The 25,544-nt window shown below is 41.9% G+C and overlaps 1 protein-coding gene across 1 annotated transcript in view; it reads left to right on the forward strand.

Annotated features, from left to right (window-relative positions):
* The window catches only part of RNF150 (ring finger protein 150), a 116,615-nt gene extending 93,019 nt beyond the window's left edge, over nucleotides 1-23,596 (forward strand). Inside the window, exon 7 of the mRNA XM_027698849.1 lies at nucleotides 16,226-23,596. Coding sequence (XP_027554650.1) covers nucleotides 16,226-16,344 — 119 coding nt within the window. The 3' untranslated portion in view covers nucleotides 16,345-23,596. The remainder of the gene's footprint in view (nucleotides 1-16,225) is intronic.
* Nucleotides 23,597-25,544: the final 1,948 nt, after the last annotated feature.

Raw genomic sequence — 25,544 nt, forward strand, 5'->3', positions numbered from 1 at the left:
TATGGTGACCCTTGCAGGTGAAAAGTAGTTAATTTTTTTCATCTTTTATAGCATCCATGGTTATTTATCTCCCCCAAGCATTTGCTAATTTCTGCAGAAAATAATGTGCACTGCCCAAGTCTTTGCCCTCTCTTCATAAATACTTCTAGTTTTTCAGTTTAGACAAGCTTTTATATTCTGTTCAGTGGGATGTCTCATCCCACCACACAAGGCCTCAGAAATCCCACTAGCACAGTCTCTGTAGCTGGAGGAAGATCCATAAATAATTTTCCTGCAAACATGAACGGGACTTTTAGTATGGAACACCACAAGCTCTCCCCCGAGGTGTCATATCACCTGCAAAGTCAACAGAGCTTGGTGGACTGTATGGCAAGTGTGGGCAGTCTAGAGAATACCACCAGTTCCTTTTCTGCCTCTCATTTTGTTCTTTCCATAAAACCCTGCCAACGTACAGCTCATCGTGACTGTTAGGACCCTTTCAAATGTCTTTGATAGCTCTTCATTAAATCTATTAATATAACTTTTGAAGTAATTATTTTGATCTGTGTATGTCTAAAATGTCTTTTTGAAGAATAATCAGCCTTTGGAAGTGGATGAAAGTGCATGATAAGAATCTGATCCACTGTTGTCTTGTAACCACTTGACTGTTCCTCCTTGCTATTAATAGTGGGTTTCTTGGGCGGAATGTAAAGGGGGAGGAAAAGGTGGAAAAACTCCCAAGACAGTAGTTAATGCAGAAAGTTATTAACACTTGCATTAGCAAGTTCTGACAATGTCCCAGAGGGAGAACACTGGTGGGACCTAGTTAAAGACTGAGCAGATTGGGTCCCATTTGCCTGGCATGTGACATAACTCCTGGTGGCTCTATTAAAAGCTTGTGAGGATGTTGCACTTAACTGTTGTCATGGGCTGAAACTGCCTATGAGCTGAGCTCCTAGATTTGTTTTGAGACTAAGACTGGTGCCAACATAGCATTGGTGGTTTGAAAGAGTCACCAAGTGAAACATAACTGGCACTAAAAATGTACTCTGGATTATTACATACACCTACAAGACTCCTGCCAGATTCTGAATGGACAGTGAAGTTTTCCTGTTATAAAACTGCTCCTCCTTTCCATATGTTAAGATCTGAAATACAGACAGTGCTTCTGTACAGCAAATTGCAAAAAGGGGATGTACAAAATGCTGTGAAACAAGGAGCAAATTTAAATTTAAGTTTGTTTTGTTCATTTTCTGTTTTGCATCTCCTGTATATATTGACAGTGAGTATAGAGCAGGGATTAAACCATTAGTTCAGCAGCTGTGATATGGCACACACAGCAGACTGGCCTAACTTAGGGTGCCAAAAGTGCTGCAGATCTCAAGAAACCTGCTTAATAATTGAGTCTGGGAAGAGATTTAAAAGAAAGTGTTCGCATTCAGTAGTGGAAACTCCATTTGTAAGTCTGTCTCTATATCTAAATTCGTCCCTCGCTTGCCTCTCTCTGTCCCAGATTACAAGTTCCTGCCTCCATATTGCTTTTGTGTTGTGCAGCTACCTTGGGAGCCCAATCCAGAAGCCAACCAATTTCTTCCTGGTGGGTTTTTTTTTTAATTGGATCAGTTCCTGATCCAGAAGTTGTTGTACCAGTACAACAGGAGGAAAGAAATGTGGAGCACAAGAGAAGAGAGCACTGTGACCAGTGATAAGATAGCTTGTGTCTTTTTTTATATTTCACTATCTTAAGTAGACAGCTGGATAAAACATTGAACAAGAAAGCTTTTAAAGCAAAATAGACAATGTAGAGTAAAATACAAATCTGAACTGCAGAGAGACCAGATGACAATAGTAGCTGATCTCTTTGATTTATGCTTGACAAGGAAAGCCTTGCCTCACAAGAGGTATTTAGTATCTTGCATACAATTGGCTTAATTATTTAGGACTCATTCTCACATATCTTGATGTCTGTGCAGTTTCTGTTCTCATCAGTTTTTACACAAAAGCCTCCACTGAAGTCACCAGGAAGTGCTGTTTAAAATACAGTGTGCCACTGTGATTCTGAATCTTTTTATTACCAATTCAGGAACAAAACCAAATGGGAGACACAAGGGCCCAGCTTGGATCAGCACCTGAAAATAAGAATTACGAAGTGAGACAGAGCAGTGGTTCTGTAGCCAGGCAGGCAGAGGAAAGGGAGGATTCCAGGGCTAGTGCTGCTCGTTGCTGCCAGTATTTCAGACAGATAGGCAAGGCAGAAGTGATGCTCACCTGTGCTGCACAGAGCCCAAAGACCCCTACCAGGGTCAGGCTCAGCTGAACCAGTCAGTACATACAGAGATGGACTTTCAAAAACCTCACAGGTAAGAGCAGATTACAGCAAGCAAACAGATCTCATAAATTCAGTGGGAAAAGACAGACAGTGAAAAGGCAGCTGTGCCTGTGGGTGAATAAAAACAAGAGGTTGAAGTACAGGAGGTGCTCAGAAAGTAATGTCATTTCTGCAGCAGTCACTCCTGATTCTGCTTGCATGTGTTTTGCTCTGGGTGCCTTGCTTCGTAATGGAGTGGGCATTTGCTTTAGTGCTCTGCAGTGTTGTGAACCACTTTGAAGGTAACTCAAATGAAAGAAGTCAGGCAAAAGCTCTGCTGATACAATGTTTCCAGTCATTGGTGTGTAATGTTTTCTTCTTATTCATGTAGGCTTTGAGCCTCTGAATGTGCAAGAGGATCATCTGCACAAGGAAGCTGTCTGGCTTCTCCCAAGCATTTAAAGGATCACGTGCATGTGTTGTAACCAGCAGTTCTGATTTCTCAAAAAGCACAAAAGAGTTGCATTTAGAAGAGTTTAAGTGAAAGGGAGAGAGGGAGGGGAATGTTTTCTTCAGATTCTTGTAGGGGCAGCAGCTCAAGCTTTCACATATGGTCTCTAATACTCTATGATTTCAGCCTTGAAAAAATAAGTGGTATTTGCTCATAAGACACTAGGCAAGTCCTGCTCTTTCTTTCATTACTCACCTCCAACTCCTGCAGAAATTAGGACGCTTCAGGGATCCTTTAGGGTTGCCACAGTAACCAGGTCACTTCACCTAAAAGTGAGAGTTCTCACTTAATCTTTAGTAACTGGACTTCTTTTTGATCTGCATGTGGGCAATTTTAAGTGAAGATAGGACCTGAAACTCTTGAAACTGGTAGGCCAGATGGAGAAAGTGGCTTATGAGTGTTTATAGGAAACATGAATGATCCAAAAAAAAGTAGTTAACAGGTCAAGCCCAATATCTGAGAGGAAATATCCAACTACTGGCATGAGTGTTAGAGGGTTTTCTCCTGCCTGAGAGCCAGGAGAGGTGCGTAAGCCCTCACATTTAGAGATGCTGAAAATAGGACCCATGTGGATATATTCTTGCCCAGCTAGATGCCATCTTTACCACTCCAGTGACGAGGCTGATATACTGAGGATTATACTCAGGCTGTATACTCAGCACAGTGCACAGTAGCATCAGAGTTGCATTAATGAATATCCACCAAAATTAGCCTTATATTGTGACTATCTTTTTCAAAGGCCAATACATTTGACTGTTCTTTTCATTGTAACTCCTATTAACATATCTGAGCCACTCAGAGAGTAGGTAAGAACATATGCAATAGAACATATGCAATAATTAAACCATATAATAATAACACAATGTCCAAAACAACTTAGGTGGAGATCTCTGTGAATTTCTGCTCTATTTGCCACTCTCTAGGTCTTATAAGACAACAAAAATCATAATCCTACAGGAAAAGTGTATAGAAAATGTGTAGAACAAAGATGCCACTGGCAAAGTCTGAATATGGAAAGCACTTAACTGAAATAGCTTTATTAAATTGTAGCATCTTGGGGGGGGGGGGGGGGGGGTCACACAAAGGAGGTTTAAAGTCTGCCAGTTCCTTACACAGGTAATTAAACAACGTGATGTTTTCAGCTGCCAGCGTTTCTTTGGGAGGCAGCCACCCAGTGTGGTGTGTCACGTATGCATGACAAACCTGACTCCAGATTTTTGCCCCCGAGTGCACGGGATATTGAATTCAACTGAGGTGTTGCTAAACTTTATTGCTTCCCTGTAGTTGCCTTTTGAAAAGGTAGTGGCACCAGCAAATTGTCTTTCTGCGCATGAATAGCTGTCGGTCTGCAAGACCAAAATAGTCTCACTGAAGGAAATTTTAGAAAAATGACCCTCTGCTAACCTGCTCTGGGAGATGTAACGTGCTCCCAGCTGCGGAGTAACCTGCAGCCTAAAAGTACACTTCAAAGGAAGCAGTTTTGAGGAAAAGCTGCGATGGAAAGGTTATGTTTTTAGTTTTCACCCTCAAAAGGGTCTTGTTAAACTGCTCTAATGGCTGCATATTCCACAGGGCAGAAACAATTACATGTGCTTGCAGTAATTAATTCCTTCTGTCTTGCATTTTTTTTAATTAATCCTTCAGTTTTTGCTTGATTTTGACCAAAAGATGCAAGTCCACTTCCCTTGTTAAAATTGAAAAGTTACTCTAAATTTATATTCAGCTTCTAAAAGCCCTCTTTCCAGACTAGATATATAATACAACAATTTAATCTTTTTTGTTTTCTAAAAGCTCATGAGGTCTATCTATTGTTCTTAAACTGGCTGGGAGCCTTCTGGAAACTACTGCTTCTCAATTAGAGGAATTAAAAGTGAAGAACTTGAATAAAAAAAGAAAAGGCAAAAGGGGTTAAAACCAAACTTAATGTCACAGAGTTTTGACTCTAACTTTACAGTAGTGTTCCCAAGGAAAATAATAATGAACAGTGCAAAGGCATTTATGTTTTCGAACTCACGTGGTTCATTTCCAGGTTTTCACAGAGCTTTTGTTACTTTTATTTTTCCAGGTATATTGGTACACAGGGTAATAACTCTTTCTTCTGCCTCTCCAAAGAGTGTGAATGCTTAGAAATCAAAAGTGGAACAGGAGTATGTGTTAACTAAAAAGATTGAAACAGAGACAGAATGCTTTAATGCAGAGAAACAGTGTTTTAAAATTATTCTCTTCCAATTTGTTTCACTTTGTAGAATGTTAGGGAGGTCTTGATGGTAGTGGTGGTGGCCAAGTGACCTAATGAACATATTTTCTAGTAGAATTCCAGCGGCAGTTTGTTGAAACTAAAGTTGACCTTTCCCATCCACTGCTTTGAGAAGAAACTCTGAAAATGGATGTCTTGGCTTTGGCCTTTCTCATGTTCTCATGAGCATTTCATCAAGAGTCTCTGATAAAAGCTGTGGCTTAGAGGGGATTTTCTGATGCCAGAAGCTGTTCAGTTGAAACTAGATTGTGACTGGAGGCTTATTTGAAAGGAAATGCTAAATGGCCCTAGATTTGTATAGGCTAAAACCAGTCCCTATTGATGTTCCTACTGGATTTCCTACTGGCCAGACCCAGGCCTCCAAGGGCAGTTGGCCAGTGAGAAGTTATCCTGAGATGCCCTTTCAGCAGCTTTAGTGGCCTTTAGGTGAGACTGAGTTCCCTCTTCAGCGTTAGCTTTGCTGCTTATCATCCTGGCTGCCCCTCTCTGGGTTTTGTCACATCTGGAATTTTGCAAACCAGTAAGTGGAGCTCACTTTTTTGTGATGTTACTTGTGCAAACCACAAGCAAGGAAGCAAAAGGAGGTAGGTAAATGAGGAGGGAGCATGCTTGCACTCTTACTTTAGGCTGGAGAGACAAAACTTGGTTTCAGATCTCAGGTCAAGAAAAACTGTGCTGCATTGTTTTTCGTAAGGGCTCGTTTGGGACTCATTTTTAACTCAATGAGAAAGGGAGACAGGCAGGAAGGAGACGCGGGATCAGAAGGAGACTCACATTAAATTGATTTGAACTCTTTAAATCAAAATTGTCAATTTGGTTTCAGTTGTTGTAAAGGCTGATTTTTGTTTTCTTTTTACATTTTTATACATGTCTTTTCCAACAAGACTTGAATGTAGGTGGCCTGACCTGTCACATCAAAGATTTATTTTTTAATGGGGGAAAAAAAAAGTTGAGCTATTCCAAGATTGTCAAAGAAATGTTTCAATTAAAAGGAGATTGGCATCAACTAATTTAAAATTTCTTAAATGAACAAAAGAGATAAACAGTTGACCTTTTCCTTTATGAATGCTTTTCTTGATTGTTTTTCTGTACTCATGTATTCTCTGTATACACAGACGAGCTTGTTAGAATTTTATCTGGTGCATTAGCCCTGCTACAAGACACAAGTAACATTTTGGACAATTCTGCTCCAAACAAGCAGTGGTTCTGTATACCTCCTGGTCATATTCTAATCATCATTTCATGTGCTAGTGGTGAGTTTTAAATGTGCTCATTTTTCTTTCCTGTAGAATGCTTTTGGTCAGATCAGAAATATTGCTAAATGCTTTAAGCAAACTGTGGAAGCATCCTCAAGGAGATGCAAAGGATGTTGAACCATTTACTTTTCCAAAAAGAAAAGGTTTTGATACAGTCGCTGAGTTTGGGAGTTTTTTATTTCCAAACTGATGAAAAACATTTATACATAGACCAACTAAATCAGGGGGTCCTGTTTAAGTTTTCAGGAAGTCCTGGTAGAGATGTTCCTGCTGAAAACTATGGGCTGCTTCTGCCTGCACAGATCAACTTTACTTTTCCTGCTAGTACTCAGTCACAGTTATATGAGATTTATAGATCCTACCAGCACTGACAATGTCATCTCCTAGCTGCCAATCCAAGAATGTCAGCAGCAGTCAGTCATTTGCACCCTCTGAAAAATGCTGACCCACAGCATGGAGCTGCCCAGTGTCACAGAATTACCTTCCTGGTACACAGATCATCCAGATAGTGAGAAGTTCTCATTTTAGGAAATCTTGAGTACAAAAGTTCACATTTTGCTGTTGGAGGCTGTGGTCAGGTTTGCTTCTCAGTCAAACAACTGGCCACAAGTTCAGGTAGAGAACTGATAGTGAAACATTTGAGTAGGCTGTGGGGAATATCAGAGCTGGAATAAAGCTGTTCAAAAGCTGCATAATTACACTGGAATATGAAATGTGTTTCAAGGTTTTACAGGCTTGTGAGGTTTAAGAGAAAGGAGCATTAGCAGCTGAACTCATCTGTCATCGTAGGATGTAAAAAAAAAAGAAGAAATCTCTGTGGGTTGGTGTTGCATGAAGGGTTCTTTTGAAAATCAGGTATTACAGCTTTTAACTGCCACCCATCTGTGGTTCTGCACTGGCAGAGAGATGAACTAAGTAGCTGGGGAGCTTGTGCAGTGAATGATGCTAATTGCTAGCAAATCTGAAAGGAATTATATTGTGCAGCCGCTACAATAGTGGACAATAGACTCAACTACCCAGGACATCCCTTCCAGTGCAAGTCTCCTACAGCTCCCCCTTTAAGTATAGAGCAATAGTCCATGTGTTAAAGATACTTTTCCACTGGAGCTATTTTGAACTGTGGTTTCTGCACTGCCTGCTCTTTTTCTTGCTATTGTTTTGAAACAACATCGACAGTTAGACTCCAGAGAAGATGAAAAATCGGAGAATAGTGAAGTATTCCAGGTTTTTTCAGTATTTTAAAGGAGGCATTTTTGTTAGCTCCAGAAGTTGGTAATAACTCATCTTAAGTGTTTGTCAGTGTTCAGTGAAGATCAGGGCTGTCCTTTCTCTGTGTGTGTCTGAGGGAGGATCAGATAAAAGTACCTGCCAAGAGTGTATCTGAACACAGGACACTAGAAATTAAGTGTACACTGTTTTCAGATAGGATTAAAACTTCCTCCTGTAAGGATTCTGTGAAACTGGATGTTAAAGAAAGCTTTCCTTGCAGAATTTTTAATTTAGGGACTTCAAAAGAGGAAGTGCATGGATACTCTAAGATGCCCTAGGAAGGAGATTCATATTAGTAGAACATGTTATTTTGAAATGATCTAGAATTTATTTTAAAAAAACTACTTCAATTCTTCACCATTACAGTCTTGCTCATTCAATGCATTATGTGTCTGAGTCAGGCTGTAATTTCCTTCTTCCAGGCTTGCAGGAAGCAGAGCTGACACAGGTTTTTGAAATATAAATAAGAAAGTTCAGTCACAATAGCAATCACCAGAATAGCCCATGGAAACTGAGATGCACAGGATTAAATTGCGTGATTACACTTCTTGGATGTAAAAGTCTCTTTATCATGACAGGCTGCCAATAGGCCACACATAGTGTATAACACATGCTAGTATATACATTTTACTCTGCTTTTGTCACACATCTGCTGTCCCTTCAGAATTTTAAATGGCTGGCAGCTTGGCTAAAGCCGTTTGCTCACTGCTCAAGGGGTGTTTGTCTCTCCACGTCTCGCCTTGGCTACTGGGATAATCTTTGCAGTATCCCTCACACACCATTAACATGACAAAGCATGATTTTTTTTGTAACTTTATCACTTAATGCTCGTTGTTTTGCAGTAACACCAGGGAGCCTTGGTCATTTAGCAGCTGCTAAGAAAACCGAGTAAAAAAAGCAGTCCCTGTGCCACAACTGAAGTTCTAGATGTATAACATCATGGTTACTGCAGGGACAGCTTGCAGGTGTTGAATGCAAGAGGAGGTACCTTCCCTTCCTTCCTCTTTCTGTTTCCTTCCTTCCTGAAGTTGGCTTGCCTTGTGACTGAGCTGTGCCTAGCAAAAAATTATTCCAAGGGAGTTTGCAGGCCTTTATTTTTTTTTTTAAATCAACTCCCTGGCCAATCAAAGGACTAGCAGACCTGACTCAGGATCAGTGGCAGGAGGGTGAGCTGGGGAAGAGGAGTTGGATTTCCACTACTTGGCTCTGTTGTGCTGCTGGTCCATGGAACTATGCTTCAGCTAAGTCAGAAACCAGGTCTGCATACAGAGAATTTAAATGGAAGAATAATAGAAGTGATCAGAGAATAATATCTGCACATGAAGTGTCCCAAGCACCGTTTGTAGCAGTGCTTGGGACTGCACAAACATTGTGATTTTAGTTTAGTCTGGGCTTAAGAGACTTTTTTATGAGTGAATTTGGTGAAGAGTTGAATTAGACTTTTTGTTTAACATGAAATGGAAGACTTAATGTTTCTTAGGGTCCTTAGAGTGGTATAGGAAATGGCATGATCTTACTAAAAGCAGTCAAATTCTTTCAGATTTAAAGATCTTTGACCATTTAACATATTCCTAAAGGTAGCTAAGCTACTTGAGAATCAAAACTGTCATGTAGTTACAGCCCTGTTCTTCAGTATTTTTTAGTCTTTTCCCTTTTTATGGGAGATGTCATTTTCTGATTTTCAATCAAATACGTAAGTAATTTTGCACATTCTAAATAATAATAATTTCTAACAGTCTGTACATTGAACAAAATACATTCACATTTATTTCCAAAGCTTTCTGTGGAATCAGGAAAACATGCTGCCTTGACCAGAGGTGCATCTGGTGCAGTTTTTGGGCACTGAGGATGGCCAGTGGTGAACGGTAAAGGAGGGTCTGCAGCAGCATTCTACTGTCCCTTTCTCCTTCCGGACAGTGGGAAGGCTTGGAGAGAGAAAGGAAAAGCAGCTTGGCAAAGGTTTAAGAGTCTGGAAGCCCTGTTGTGAAGGATATATAAAACAAAAAAGAAACCCTCTACTTGTGCAGCCAGTTGGGTCCAAGTGCTTCCATGCAATAACATCTGGTATGTGTTCTTCCCTTTTAGCTCAGCTTTCTCCAAATGTGTTTGTTATGTGCTCCCTGTGTTATATATCGTATGTCCTTATTTGAACAGATTTTTTTTTCCCCCCCTTTCTTTCGGAGAAAGCATTTGGGTGCTGGTACTTTCTATGCCTGTTTATGAAAATGAGTTTATTGGTGTTGCCAGAACACAGAATGTCTTCTCAGGTAACTGGTGTTAAAGTTTATTGCTTAAGTACACATTCCAAATTTAGGCTTTAGAAAACTGGTTGTATTACTAATCAATAACTTCTCCATTTTGGTGCTTGACTTGAGATACAGGGGTGTGATTTCCAGAAGTGAGTCCTTAGAACTGTAGCTGAAGTTCAAAGATATCCTTGGGACATACCATGCCCAGGTTAATGCTCTAACTGAAAAATCAGGTTTACAGTGTCTTAAACTGGGCAACCAGAATCGGTGAATATCTTGGGAAGAGTTGTGGCTCTCCCATCTCAGTAGCTCCTGTCTAGAATAATGATGATGATGATGATGATGATGATGATGATGATGTTAGCCCTTCATACTGCAGGGTGTTTGAAGACAATGAACCATGTCTTAGGCTGGTTTTCTGCTAAGAGATGTTGTATGTTCTCCCAAACCATGTATCCTAGAGAAAGATTAAGGCAGGAAAGTTTGTTGCCCCTTTACTCAGTAACAAGAAAAAAGAGCAAGTTTGCTTTGGGGGAGTCTCTCTAGTGTTTTATGTCATACCAGGCCCATCTATCACATTTCTTGACCACTTAGGGATTTGGTGCAGGTAAATACATTTTTGAAGTGTCATCTTGAATTAATCTTGCCCGGTCGTGGCATGTGGTTCTTCTCTTTGTGCTGATGTTTGGGTATTCTTTGCACTGTGTTTCAGACGTCATCTGCTTTACCCCCTGGAAGAAGCCTTGTTGCCATTAGTACATTCACAGAGCTCTGGCTTGTTATTTATGGAAAAGACTGTAACCTTTTCTTCCAAAAGCAGTTACCACGCTCAAGTACTTTTTCCCCTTGCTGCTCCGATAAATCTCTCTCTGATGCTAGGGAACAGCAATAAAGTGTTTCCCCGGTATTTTGTTCTCAATTGTAGCCAGCCAAACTTCTTCATCTGTTTTATTAGCATCTGTACAAAAGGACTGCATTAGTAACAGGGGTTTTTATAACCCTTTCTCCTCAAGCATATTTCCTCTGCTTCTTTTGCATTAGAGATTTTATAGGCATTTTTTTCCATGTATTTTATTTTATGTTTTGTTAGTGCAGTTATGGCCCATTCTGAAGTGCTACAAGTCTCAAGATGATACGGAAGGAATTTGAGATTTACTTATAAAATGACCCAATGAGAAGTATGAGATGATTAATTTGAGAGTAATTTTAAGAATCAGTACTGTTTTTAAAAGAGAGGATCTTGGTGATAAAATAAATTTAATTGGTACTGTTCTGGAAGGAGTTGCCATTTGAAGTACTAACTTCATAAGATCATGCTCTTCCTCTTAGACTATAAGCAGCAAAGTGATGCTGTGGCAAGGCTGCAGTAGGAGGGAACAATAAACTCTGTAATGGTAAAGTGCATTCTTGGGCAGACAAAGAAAAATAAAGGAATCTAGATATGTATCTCTCCCTCTCATAAATCAAATGTGATGAATTGTGTTCTGGTTGTTCCGATATTGGAAACAAAATCAGAATAGCACTGCTTGCACTGGCAGTTCACTGCAGCTTCAAGCTGAGCAGAATGTGTTTTGATAAAGAGCTCATATCAGTGCCTTTAATGTCTTTGGATATATTTTCTATCAGGTCGTTGAAGCTCTAGAAGATGGGTCACATTTCTGGTTTCTTCTGAAGCAAAATCCTTCTAGACACATCTGAATGTTTTTTTAGTAGAAATGAGCCACAGACTGGAATAAGGTTCATGCTAACACGGCATTTTAGATATTTGTCTAGATCTGAGAGCATAACTGTCACCAGGGATTTGATATTTTGTTTTAATTCTATCTCCAGAAACTTCGAGTGTTCTGAAATAAGGTATATTTCACAGTAGTGACTGTGTGAAATGAGCAGTGAAATCAAGTCCAAGTTTTGCTGTGTATTTATTGTCAAAACAAGGTTTTAGACAGAGTCCCACTTTTCTGCTAGTTAATGATGAAATAACAACAGATAAATTTTGCACAATATTTCCTTATATGAAAAAATCAATAGTTAGTCATTTCACCTCTAAGCCGGGCATCTACATCTACCATCAAGAACAGAAGACCCATGCAAAGCAGGACCTGTTTCTTATGCTAAATGCTCAACTTTTCAGCTACACAAATAGGTCACACCTCAGTCAGCAGCACGGTAGCAGCTTTTTCTTACCCCCTGATTCATGTCACTGTCATAAGATTAAGAAAACCACGAGCAACTGCACTGCTCTGTGCAAAGTTCAGTTGCGTGCATAGTAGGACTGAGGATGCTGGATTAGTTCATGGAGGGCTGATAACAAATGAGGCAAGGGAGACTGACTCCGAGCTGAATAGGTTATTGCTGTGACCCGTGTCTTTAATCCACAAGAATAGGAGTTTGCTGGCTTTAGTTACACTTTCAGTAGATGAATTACACACTTGGTGGCAGTTCTCATCTTCTTATGCCCAAATGGATGTAATAGCAAAGGTCCAGAGAAGGAAAAAAGTGCCGTCTTGGACAATCCTTATATATCGCCAATGCTGAGAAGCTTTTGTTGTGTAGTTACAGAATCACAGAATCAACTAGGTTAGAAAATATCTTAACTGGTGCCCATGCCTGTATGCTTACCTTTGTATGGCAGAGGAATGTTTTTTCACTCACTGTTGAGTGCTTAGCTCCCTCACAAGCCTCTTGCAAACAGTATCAAATTCTTAGAAACCCATAGTCTGACCTCTTTCTTTTGGAATATTTATTAGTGTATGACGGCTACAGAGTTACTCCAAGAGTTGGGAGTAGCAGCAGCAGTAAATAACTATTACTAGTGTGCAATCTTACTGTGTTTAAAGCACCAGAGTAACTAGCTATTGTCATCCTTGTTTGATTGCAATAATATTCAAATGTAAACATCACTTGATGAACTTTTCCAGAAGTAAGGACTGTACTGCTGTTATGTAGGGCAGTTCCAAATCCGTGGTGATATTCTTCCTGCACTAACATAATTAAACTTAAAGTAATATTGGTAGAGAAGGGATTTGGTTTATTTCATCTCTCAAACAAATGTGTGTCAGGAAATATAAGTGAGTGGAAAAAGTCTGTCTGGACAGGCATGCTGTGGTGTATTGCATTTCACTGACATGGGAGGAATGTGGCAGTGAGGTCTATAGTTCCCTGCTGTAGGCACCAGCACTCAGGCTGAAAAGCAGCTTGGGATGTGCCTTTTGCTTCATTAAGCAAAAGGCTTTATGCCTGTGGCATGAAGTGCTGTAAAACACGGTGGAAGTATGTATTATAGTGTGTGTTGTTAGGCAGGATTGCCAATCTCAAGCATCTAAAATCAAAATTCAGATATTCCAACATAAAATCTGTCTAGAAATTAGAGATTTGTTTCCTTTTTGCTTCTTAAGCTTCATTTATTTTTAAGTGAAAGCTGAGATCTTCACTGAAAGTTGAGATCTTCACCTGACTTCAGGTCTTTAAGAAAAACAGCAGATTAGAAAAAACTTGCAAAAAGGTCATAAAATTAGTTAACAGCAAGTCAGGCATCTTCTGGAGAAGCTGTGTGATTGTATAAGCTTTGTCATTGTAAATAGGATCTAAAAACCAGAGGTGCAAAATGCAGGCTAAGCTCCTGGCACTTGCAGTTACAGTTGAGGTTTGCTTACCTTTAACAAATAACAGTAACTTTGCTGGCTCACATTATTGAGAAGCCAGCCAAAAAAAAAATAACAAAAACAAAAAACAAACCATCAGAGTCTAGCAAGCCTGTGTTGTGTGGGGGAGCCACGGTGAGGCAGTTTGCAGACCTTGCAGTTCCCTACAGCTGATCTGTGTCTGCTGTAGCTTCTGCAGCCTCCCAGAGTTTCATCCTGTGCGTGTTGGGGTCAGTCAGTAGTAGGACTCCTGTTTACAGCAGGTGATGCTGAGGGATGCCTTCATTTCCTTGTGTTGTCTACATCTTCCAAAGACATGTCGGCGCAGATGCCTTCCCTGAAATGGAAGTTGTAAGCATAGGGATGTCTAGGTTGTTCTCCCCACTCTGCTGAGGTGGCCGGCTGTAGCTTTAGGGTTTTGAACTGCTGCATTGTTAGCAAGCACGGAAGGTGGAGTGTTCCTGTTTCTAGGCTCTTTCACAGTGCTGGAAAAGCAACGCCAGAGCATAGGCATGGGCGTTTTTAGGATCTTTATTCATTGTTCCTGCTGACCTGCACTACAGTTGAAAAGAAGACAAACTACAAAGCCCACACTTTGCTAAGACTAAGATCCAAGAATTTGAATAATTGTATAGGATTTTTAATGTAAAACTAAAGTTTGCTGATTTGGAAAGGGGGTGCTCCTGTACCCCAATCCGACATTTGCAAATATGCTTTTGTTCTATCTTAGTGTCTTGGACTCAGTTGAGATCTTTTTCAGCTATGCAACCCTGGAGGAAACAACAATTCTTGAAATAACATTTCAGCACCATAAACACTTCTCATTTGACATTTTGACATTTGGTGTTGGCAGCTCCGCCTGCCTCTTGAGTGTGCATCTGGCTGTCACCATTCAGCCAGGCCTTTTTTCCTGCCCAGCCAGTTCAGATGGAAATAACTTTGGCTCTAAAGAGTGCTTCGAGTGGCTGTTTAACATGGCTAAGCCTCAGGAACTCTGTCCTGCAAATATAAACTTGCTCTTAGGTCAACATTTAAAGCATAATTTTCATTGTTTTTAAGAATACTATTAGTTATAGAGGAATGATAAATAATCCAGTGGTCTGGAACCACATTATTCTGGCTCAGGGGGCCGTTACCACTACACATGATGCTTTAGGTGTTGGAGGTGTATGAGATGCACTGTTATACTCTAGGATCTAGCAGTTCACCTAAAAGTTCAATGCAGTTGAGCCCAGTGAAGTCTGCAGGATGTATCATTCAGTGGAAACATAGTCAGAAGTCAGTACAAATGTTTACTACTGTCATACTGAAAGGCGAAAAAAGATACAGATGTAAAGATGTTGTATGCATTAATTATTTAACCTGCAATCAAGAAAGTATAAAAATAATCCGGGGTGAAAACTGGGAAGAATTGTAAAGGAAAGCACTGGTTCTTTCAGCTTGAATAATGTAGACCTCATTCAAGCTTTCTCTGCAGAACATGATGTCTAATCCCAGCACAGCTAAACACATGTGGGGTTTTTTTCTCTGAAACAGATTTACAAATCATGCAGCTCTTGTGCTCACTTAGCTTCAAGTGAATAAACTGTGAGGAGTTATTATTACTAGCTCACTGTAATGTTTTTTACCTATTAATTCTTAGATATTCAACTTTCAGACTTTTTAGCATCAATCAGGCTCTGCTTCTATTGTCTGAAAAATAAAATATGTAAAGGAAAAACTGCACCAGATTTAAATACATTATATTGTTACAGTATAAATACCATAACTGTAATTAAACCACTTGAAAATAGGAACCATCAACTTTTTCTCTCAGGGATTCAGCCACCTATGGGGGTTTTGAGCCTTTGAAAATCTCCCTGGAGTTCCAGTGCTTTGCTTCTACTGATTGTTCTTGAAAGAAAATTAGTTTTTAGTCCTTTAGAATCTATTGGCTTTGTCTGCTACTAAATATACACATAATAAGTGCTGTGGGATCAAAACAAAAGCAAGTTGCTCTTCCTACGCTTGTAATTTTGATGGGATTTGCAGTTTGGCAGAAGTCAATAATATGACTCAGTGTGTTTGGGGTCATGGTGTATTAAGGGACATCCTTTCGGCCTGGTTCAAGAACCTGCAAGGTATCTTCAAATCAGAGGAAAGAGTCAATATGGAAGAGACTGGAAAAGGATGAGAGAGGGCACTTGAGAAGGCAGGTAGCCTGGTCCAAAGTCCTGAGGCAGAACTAACGATGCCTGTGTTGCTCCTTCCAGATGTTAGCCTAGTGCCTGCTTAAAAGTGTCTGCTAACAGAGCTTCTGTCACCTGGTAAGGGTTTAGGCAGATTTTTTCCTGTTAGGAATGTTTTTCTGATGTCTGACTTGCTCCACCAAGTGCCTGTGACTTTATCTTTAACTTTCTGCCTTTGTGAAGAGAGAAGATGATGCCAAGTTGAAGGAGTGAAAGGGGATGGGGAGGGAAATGCTCAGGTGGTGGGAGGAAGGTCATGAAGGACCTGGACAGAAAGCCCTGGGAGGATTAAGAGGAGACGAAAGTGTTACCCATACAAGCTCCTTGTCATCATATTTCTCACTATGATGTCTTGAACTTTGTGATATTTTTGAAATGTTTTGGACTGATATCGAATAAGAGCAAAGTTTCAACTCTAAGCACAACCTTTGTGGGGGGGAAACTTCTGGGTTCCACCTGCAGAACTAAAAATTTGTAATACATTAACAGAAAGACATGACATTTTCCTGTCTTTTCTCCCCTCACAGATGAACAGGAGCCAGCAGTCAGCAGTGATTCAGATATTTCATTGATTATGGCAATGGAGGTTGGACTGTCCGATGTGGAGCTTTCCACTGATCAAGACTGCGAAGAGGTGAAATCTTGAAAAACAAACAGAGATCCAACACCAAACTACAGGGGAGGGTCACAGGGAGGGACCGAGTCAGCTTTCTAGGATTTGGACCAGTCATGCACATGCCTCCAGAGCACTGTCACTCCTGCACACTCCATTCTGAGATGGTCACGAAAAGCAATAGCAACAGTTGTGTCTGCCTGGATGCGGTTTCATCATCTGCATACCCTCGTTTGGTTCACACGGGAGATGAACGCTTCCAGTTTACCCACGTGCTTGAGAGCAGTCATGGAACTCTTCAGTGGCTCGTAAATACGCAACTGAAATGACAGCTTGAGTGTTTTCTACACTTGTTCAGTTGAGTTTTTGTTGGGTTTTTTTTTGAAAAGACATATGTTTTGTTTGTTTGTTTGTTTGTTTATAGTTTGTTATGGATAGGCACTCTGTTGGTGTTGACTGACCCCAGCTTTTTCAAGAGTTCAATCCAGAAATCTGAATTCCCATTTGCAGGTCACTTCATAATCTGACCAGGATTTATCACTGCCTTGTTGTTTCTGCATGAAGTACACATGGCTTCAGAAGGATGGTGCACCTGCACCCTGCATTAATGTGAAGCCTGCTTTCATGAAGTGGAAGGCTTGGAAGTGGTGTATTCTGAAGGTCTTTATTTGTAAGAGAGCTCTGAATTAACAGAGATTGCTGAGATTTGGGTTAAAACTGCATTATGTTGTCTTTTACATAGAGCTCTGTTCTAGAGAAGTATCGTACAGCTTAAAGAAGAGAAAGAAAAGCTCAAAGCGTCACTCTGTCCGTGTAGTCCTGTGCTATATTTTATGCTATTAGCAGCTGTCAGTACATTAGTGGCCTTCCTTCAAGTCAATTCAGTAGCTGGAAAAAAAAGATCTAGTCTAACATCATGTCTTTTCTTAGTTTTACAGACCAAAGTCAAATCACTGAGCTAAAGGAGTGTCTGCGGGGTTTCCAGAGGCTGCTCATTAACAGCTCTGCATTAGGCGGGTGACAATATTCTTACAAAGGGTCTGGAGATGCTGCTGTCAGTGTCAGAAATTGCTAATGAAGCAAGAGGCACCTGGCTGAAATGTTTAACACCTGGTTTGTTTTGGGTCTTTTTCCTCAGTGCATTTCACTTCTTACGTTTTAACAGCAGGTTTTGTCTGCTTGTTATCCAGCACAAGAGTTCAGGTGGTTTGTTGCCCTCCAGAGTCAACGCTGTTGGCAGCATATTGGAGTACTTGCAATTTCTATATAGGTAGATATACCAAAATATATTGGGAAGGGATTTTGGGGAGGGAATTTGAAAATAAAAAGAACTAACATAAGTCAAAACACCTAAATAATAATGACCTGACATATAATCAGTTAGTTCATCCTGATCTCTTCTTTCCAGGTAAAAGCTTGTTGTTATTTGTTCAGTGCACGATTTGGTTTTTCAGTCAAAATACTCAATTGTGGAGAAGCGTTTTTGACTTACTGTTACACAAGAGTACATGGTTTCTGCTGAGAGTCAGATGATTTGAATCACATTACTGCCTCCTGAGTAAGTCCACAAAATCAACAATTCATCTTACATCGAAATTCCATGAAGGTCAAACATTTTGACTTGATGGTGTCATGGCAGCCTCTCAAAATGCAACTCTTGGGATTCTTGCTGCATTTAATCTCCTTGTGGATTTACTTGTTAGATGGGGAAGCCAACTTCCAGCAAAAATTTGTGTTTGTCAGATCTTATGCAGGAACAAATGTGCTTAGAACTATCCCTAAAATTTTGGCTGACTTGCTTCTTTAGTACAGGAAGAAGGAAAAATTATTCTCCATCCTTTTTGGTTCATTTAGAACTCAGTTCATTTTATAGCTTAATTTTATTTTATGTTCTTAGTCCCTAAACTGCAGGGTAATCTTGAGGCAAAGGCTTAAACTGAAAGAGGGCAGGTTTTGATTAGATATTAGGAGTAAATTATTACTGTGAGGATGGTGAGGCACTGGAACAGATTGCTGAGAGAAACTATGGATGCCCCATGCTTGGAAGTGTGCAAGGCCAGATTGAATGGAGCTTTGAGCAACCTGGTCTGGCAGGGGAGTAGGAACAAGATGATCTTTAAAGTCCCTTACAACCCAAACCCTTCTGTGATTCTATGAAAAAGATCCAGAAATGTGCTGTTACATCTTTAGAAGCCACTTGAATGAAAATCTGTTTTCAGTTGAAGACATACAGGCAGCTGGAAATCTTCTTGGTTAAAAAGGAAAGTTAGAGATCATTCCAGAAGGTGCAGCTAGGTCAGTCCTGACAATATTTGTGGTTCTGTAATCTTATTTTCTTTATTCCTTAATGTCTTTTCTATTCCTTGCTTCAGTGGAAAAGACCTGACACATCAATGCTGATATTGACCCCTACACAAGAGAGTTTGCACAAGGTACTGCATCAGCTCCACTTAAGGCTCTGGAAATAATGCTGAAATGGGATTTAAGTGATGCTTACACCAGATACTGACACAGGAATGAAATTCATCTCAAATGACTGCAGGGGAAGGAGTGAAGCTGCTTATACACAGTCAAGGCTCCCTATACAAAGTACAAGCACTGGTACAATTTCTTCTCCAGCGCTGGAGCCTGGGTGCTACATGTCACAGGAACATCACGAACATGATGTCCGAGTTGTCAGTAATCCTTTCACATACACCCACTGCAGCTCAGCACACAGACTAAAAGCTCCTGGCCAAACTGTTTGGGTTTCACAGGAGCTGTTGCAAAGTCTTCGTTTTTATTTCTTAAACTGAGTTAAGTTAATCTCAATGGATAGATTGACCAATTAGCTGTTGCCATAGCGGAGCCACCCACAGCACAGCAGAGGAAAAAGAGGTCTGTGGAAAAGCAAGGCAGGAGGTGAAACTCCCAGCTGATAGCAAGCTGTGTCCTTTGTCCAGCAAAATCATAAAAGGGAGATGTGCTCAAAGAGGCATCACAGAGATAGTAACTGAGACCCTGCCCATATTTCTGGGAATTAATGAAGGATTTTCTAGAGGGTTCACACTGTGCACGCTCTTTTCCTAAGTATCCCGTACTAGATCTGGTCTCTCAGCATCCACGGGTGGCCACTGGCAGAGGCAGGGTGTCAGGCTGGGTGAGATCTTTTGACATATCGCCATATACTGTGGTCTTTCAGAAGAAACATCCCAACAAATCTGGGTCAGGAGTCTTTCTGCTTTTGTTTTCCAAGTTCTGCCTGCAGTTTCGCTCAGGGAAGATGTCTTTCTGTCCCTGTCCTCAAGTGTTCTGCAGCTCTGAGCACTGTTAAGTGATAATGAGTGCAAAGCCAGGTTACACATCACTGAAGCCTGAACTTAGGAAAGCACTTAAGTAAATGTTCTATTCCGTCCTTGTATAAAAAAGCACTTACGACTAATTTTGGACTTGTACCAAAATCACATTATTTTCAGCAGGTCTTCTATGAGCATAATTAAGCCCCTGTGTCAAATGGAAACATTCTGCTAAAGCAGGACCTGGCTGACAATATTCTTTGTACCTATAAACTGTGAACTGCCTTGGGAATTCAAGGTGCTTTATAAATATTAAGACCTCCCCTGATGTATGTTAGTAACATGTTTGAAGGCCTTAATTCTGCATATCTGCATGCCCATGCACATTTTTGCTTACATGAGTGTCTCCACTGAGGTTCCTCACTGGGTAAAATTAAACCTCCAGATTTGCAGCTTTGGGCATGGTTAGTCCCATCCTGAGCATTGTGTGAGTCCTCGGTACCGCTGCCTGCTAAGCTTGGGCTTTAAATACCTGGAATTCGGATGCCTGGGACACGGCACTGGCTGGTCAGAAGGGAAAGCAGCCTTTAGCAGGCAGCCAGGAAAAACCAAAATCCTCTGATGCCCTCTGACAAACAAGTGCTCACAGATATAATTCTGCAGGGCTGGCGCCATGACTGGGGGCAGGGGGGGGCACCTCTTGCACAGGGCCAGTGGGCAGGGGACTGTGTGGCTCTCAGGGAGAGGCACTCTTGTCATTAAGCTGATCCTGTGTCTCTCCCAGCAATTCCTGTCCTGTCATCCGAGGCTCTTTTCTCTTCTTTTCCATGAGCGAGTGGTAAGTGGGAGAAGACTTTGCCTTAGTGAGGCTCATCATCCCTCGGGCTGGGTTGCAGGATGAAACTTGGTCAGATAGATTTGGATTTTCTTGGGTTGCACTAAGTTGCCTTCCCAAAGGTCTGTTCAATAGGTAGGATGCATAAAAAGTTATATGGGCAGAATTTTGCACTCACAAACGACCTAATGTGTGCATGCAGATGTGCAAGGCACAGGGTCTACATCCCCTCCCCACGGCTGACCGGTTGTAGTGGGGATACAGATCTGGCCCTTGCTGAGGGTTTGGGGTTGTTTTATTTTCTGACTGCTTTAGAGCCTCCAAATCAGGATCACAACAATCGTAGGACTGCAGTTCATTCTTTAAGCACTCTTTAGAATTAAATTGCCATGTATGCATATAAAAGTGCATTGATATGGGTATGGAAACTGTAGTGTAGTGAAAACAGAAGCAGATGTCATTTTTAGACCTTTTATTTGAGGGAGACTGTGGCACTAAAGAGAAAGGGTCTATAGAGGCAATTTGGAAATATAAATTATTGAAATCATATGTGATAAGTGGTCCCTTGGATCTCACTAATGACCTCTGGATCAAATCCCGAGGAAGTCATTGCAAGAAGGGCATTGCTGTTGGGGTGCATCCGTTTTGCTTGACTAAAATGGCAGAGAAATCCAGCCAGTTCCTTCCCAGCCCCTCTCACAAGTGTTTGCCCCAGCGCGAGTCTGTGTTGCAGGGGAAGGAGAACGTGGGATCAAACTGGCACGTTGCTGCTTCCTCTCTTTGTGTTTTGTGCTGCCGGAATCTCTTGCAGCAGATCAGAGGAGGGAAAGGAGCCGGCCCAAGTTCAGCTCCAGGGCTTAAAAAAAGGCAGGCCACGGGCTTTCAGCACGTTCAGGGCAGCCAAGCTTCTTCATGGCCAGCGCTGACCGGGAGCACGGCTTTGTTGAAGAACACTGAGCCCATATGGACTCCTCTGTTTTATAGATGCAAAATGTGAGAGTGTGTGTGCGTGACAGCAGTGACTCAGCTTGGTTAGCACAAGCAGCAAAACACATTGTCACGAAATATCTTAGGGGTGAGGGAAAATGAGGTTGGAGGTGTTGTTTTCACAGACTTTTTAAATAGGGACAATTGATCCAAAACAAGCACTTCTTCTAATTTACCAAGCTGTTACCTGAACTAATTGATAGTTTTCGCAGAAAGAGGAATGCCAGATGGAGTTTTTAGTTGGGATTTGTTTGTGTAGCAGATGGCAGCTGCAGGCTGGGGCAGGGAGGGAGGGCGAGGGCAAAGGCTGCCCCTCTGCTGTGCCGCTCCCCCCGCTGGGCTGGACACCCGCTTGGTCCCTTTATCTTTCCATTTCTTTTTCAAGGGAAAAAACCTTCTGAGCAGGAGCTGTATTTCAAAGGGAGAAACAGAGAAGAAAGATGAATGAAATATGTTGTGGATTTTGAATGAAAAGCCAACGGATTAATTTTCCATCTGAAATTAATCTTGTCTCTCTCAAGTATTTTAATTGTGAATTGGTGGAAGTTATTTCTTTCTGTAGAGAATGGAAAAAAAGTAAGGACGGGGAAAAAAAAGGAGAAACGGCATTTTCAGCATTTTCCCTTTCTTGTTTATTTCTTAATTCTTCAGTTCTGTGTAGCATTAAAAACAATAGCCAGATCAAGATGCTTGCTTGCTCTGAATGTATGCAGTTATTTCAGATGTCAAATATCTAAATGTTTTTTATGTGTACGTAATGCCATCCTCACTTCTTGTTTCATGTTATGAACCTGAAATGACTGTACCATTTTATAATTAGAAATGTAAAGAGGGGATAGTGGGTGGGAGGGTCTGTTATTTTTATACCAAGATGTTCCTTGTATTTAGTGAACATTTAAAACGGTTTTGTACTTGTCAAAATATACATTCCATCCATTTCCAGAAGAGGATTATTTCTATTTAGAGTAGTTTATAAGCAAACCAAAAAAATGTGGCATCCCACTTGTATGCAGTTAAGAACAGAGCAGCGGTATCCTGGTTTTCAGTGATGGCTACAAAGCTTTTTCCAGCCATGTCTCTTCTCACACGCAGCAGAGCTGTACCAGCAAATGCCAATGTTATAAAGGGAAGAAAAATCCCAAATGAAATAAACACCATATGGATCAGTGCACAGCTTACTGAAATAATTTCCAGTTTGGAGACAATGGTCCGTCCCAGTGAAATTCTCTAAAGTAATCAGTCCTGCTCTGGACAGCAGGAGCGGATTTACTGGGAGGCTTCATCCCCCTTTCTCTGCCTAGCAGGGCCACCAGCCCCAGCAAGCCAGGGGGGCACAGGGTTGTCACGATACAGGGTTGTCACGATACAATGTTGTCACACTCCGCTGTGGCTCCCTCAGGATGGGAGCTGTGTTTGACTGAAGTTGTGCTGGTGAGGCAGTCGCTTTCTGCAGGCTGATCACACCGGGTTTCTTTGGACTGTGGAAATGACCCTTCATCTCCACATTAAAGAAAAAACAAAAAAACTTCCTTTGTCCAGACAGCTGCACTTTGGTTTGGGAAACACCTACCAAAAGGCCACGGCAAAGTCACACAGTGGTGTTTGCATGGGCCATTCTTTTTCTTGTCGTTTGCTTTTTTTTTCCACCCCTATCCCTCTGCTACCTGTGACTTGCTGCCAAAACTGTGCAGTAGCAGTTTGTGAAGCATTTTTTTGCCTTTTTTTCCTAGCACTACTTTCTGTACAGTCTTGCAAATATACTTGCAACTCTTCGCTGATATTTTATAATGTGTACATCTTCCTCTCCAATGCACTTTATCTCTCTTGAAAAATGTGGGAGTCAGAGAACTACCATCTTAAAGGGATTTGCCTGAAATCATGAGACACACACTTTATTTTTTTGTTTCCTTCTTGCTTTGTTAGATACTGTAAATGCTAAAGAGCATGGACAGTGACTCAGCTGGGGGAAGTACCGAAATGTTGAGGCTAATACTTGGAAGCATTATTCAGTAGTACAACATGGCTATTTTTGTTATATAGAGGATTATAAGGTAAATATGTGAGACTGTGTTATTATGTACTAGTAAACTATTGCAACTCTCAAAGTTAAGATGGTGAATTCCAAGGAATTTTATTGCAAGTTTTTTAATAAAATGATTCTGATTACTGTGTCGTACGTATTTTCTAACAGACTATGTAAAACTGGAATTTCCCAATGTGTGGAACTTGTGGATTGCTTCTTCTTGAATTCCCCCACTGCAGACTTTGGCATCCACAGGAGGCAGAAGGTACAGTGGGAAGGGACCTGAGTGACAGCCTGGCCTTCGTGCCACCAGCTCTGGTCCCCTCTGTCCTTCAGCTGCTTCTGATCAGAAAGCAGTGACTGTGCGAGAGGTAAATGCCTCTGCTACCCCAAGGGAGAACTGCAGCCTTAGCCCAGACACTGGGCACGATGTGTTAAAACAGCTTTAAAAGAGGACTGCTCAGTGGGAATTGCACCCTTGCGAGGGGTCATCCAGCTACTCTTCCCTTGCTTGATCAGCTATCACTACACGTCCCGAGGGAGAGAGACTCGGGGGTGGTTGTGTCATCCAGCATAGATATGCTGCTTGCACGAGGTTTGAGGCACAGTAAAAATCCTGCCTAAAAGTAATTGAAGAGACTTACAGAAAAGTTTTCCAGTAGATGCAGAAGAAGGCAGACAAATCTCTGAAGGAGCCAAATCCTGGCTCAGGCTACAGCCTGGCTACAGGTCCCAGCCTGCCCCCATCCTGGCCCATATTTTGTGCTTTCTGGCTGGTGCCACCAGCACGCATACCTCTCTTTTCCAGCCACAGTGGTGCTGGAAAACAAGCATGTCAAGGTGACAACATGCGAAATCGGCTGGGCCCCTAAGTTGGATTTCAGCCAGGCAGCAGCCGTGGGCCAGTTCACACCCAGCTCCCCAGCCCCTGCTGCCTCCTTGCTCCTATGCATCCCCCCCCGCCCCCTGCCCCAACAGCGGGGCAGCAGCTGGCTCAGAGCAGGAAAACCGCGTGCGATTTAATGTGGCTTCATCAGCAACGCTGGGAATTATTTTTCTCCTCCCAACTCATGTCAGCCAGTCAGCAGCACAGCCTGGAGCTCACATTCCACCAGCCCTGCCCCGACGGCAGAAGCCCTCCGCACCAAAACAAACCCCGGGCCGCCTTTGGAAGGAGGTTTTAGGTACTGCTAGCCAAGGAATCCGGTCTCGCTCTTCCCCACGCATCTCCCTCCCTGCCAGCTGCTTTGTTCCCTGCCTTCATGCAATAAACCGGCGAGGGGAGGGAGCGGGGCCGGTTTTCCTTGGCAGGCAGCTGTGCGCAGTTGCTATGTGATCTGCACACACAACACAGCTGCCGCCGCTGCCACGGGGCTGGCAGGAGGCGAAGGCAGCGCGCTCGGGTAGCGCCGCAGAAGCAGCGCCGTGCGGAGCTGCCGGGAACGCCACCGGGGCTATAAATAACGAGGGGCGTAAGGCAATTAATTCCAGGATGCGAGCACATACTTGGGGCTTGTGTTACATCATTCCCTGCTCTATACGGAATTAATTTCTGGTCAAAATATTGAAATAAAGCTGTGCTGCTCTGTGTCCTGCTGTGGGTTTGGTTTTTGTTCTCCAGAAAGAATAAGGCAAATTTTACTCTCTCGTCTGATTCAAGGGGGTGACGCTCAGACCTAACACAGTCGGTGGAGAGGACTTGGGATTCAAAGTGAATTTATGCAGGTTTGCACTGCACAGCAATATGTTCAATGCAGGGTCCCTGCTGTCCCACGATACCCAAACCACACTAAGAATGAACATGCACCCTGAGGATGCCAGAAGGAGAAATGCAGTCACCTGTGCTGGGCCTGGGGAAACCACTCTGGAAAAAACACTCTTGAGAAGCCAGTTTTCTAACACGGGGAGATCAGGTTTGGGGGCATCCCTGAAGGAATAAAAGGACTTAATGGCCCAAAAGAAACCTAATGGATTGGTGATTTGTCAGAAATCAGCTGTAAGGAATCAGTGCACAGTAGGTGGGGATGTAATTTTGCAAAACACTCATTCCTCATCTTTGATCCCCATGCAAAGAAGCTGCTGGCAAGTCCTGGCAGCAGTGGAAGCAGGCAAA

Source organism: Neopelma chrysocephalum, unplaced genomic scaffold (assembly GCF_003984885.1).
Source record: "Neopelma chrysocephalum unplaced genomic scaffold, ASM398488v2 Primary Assembly neopelma1_133, whole genome shotgun sequence".
NCBI classification, from domain to species: Eukaryota; Metazoa; Chordata; class Aves; order Passeriformes; family Pipridae; genus Neopelma; species Neopelma chrysocephalum.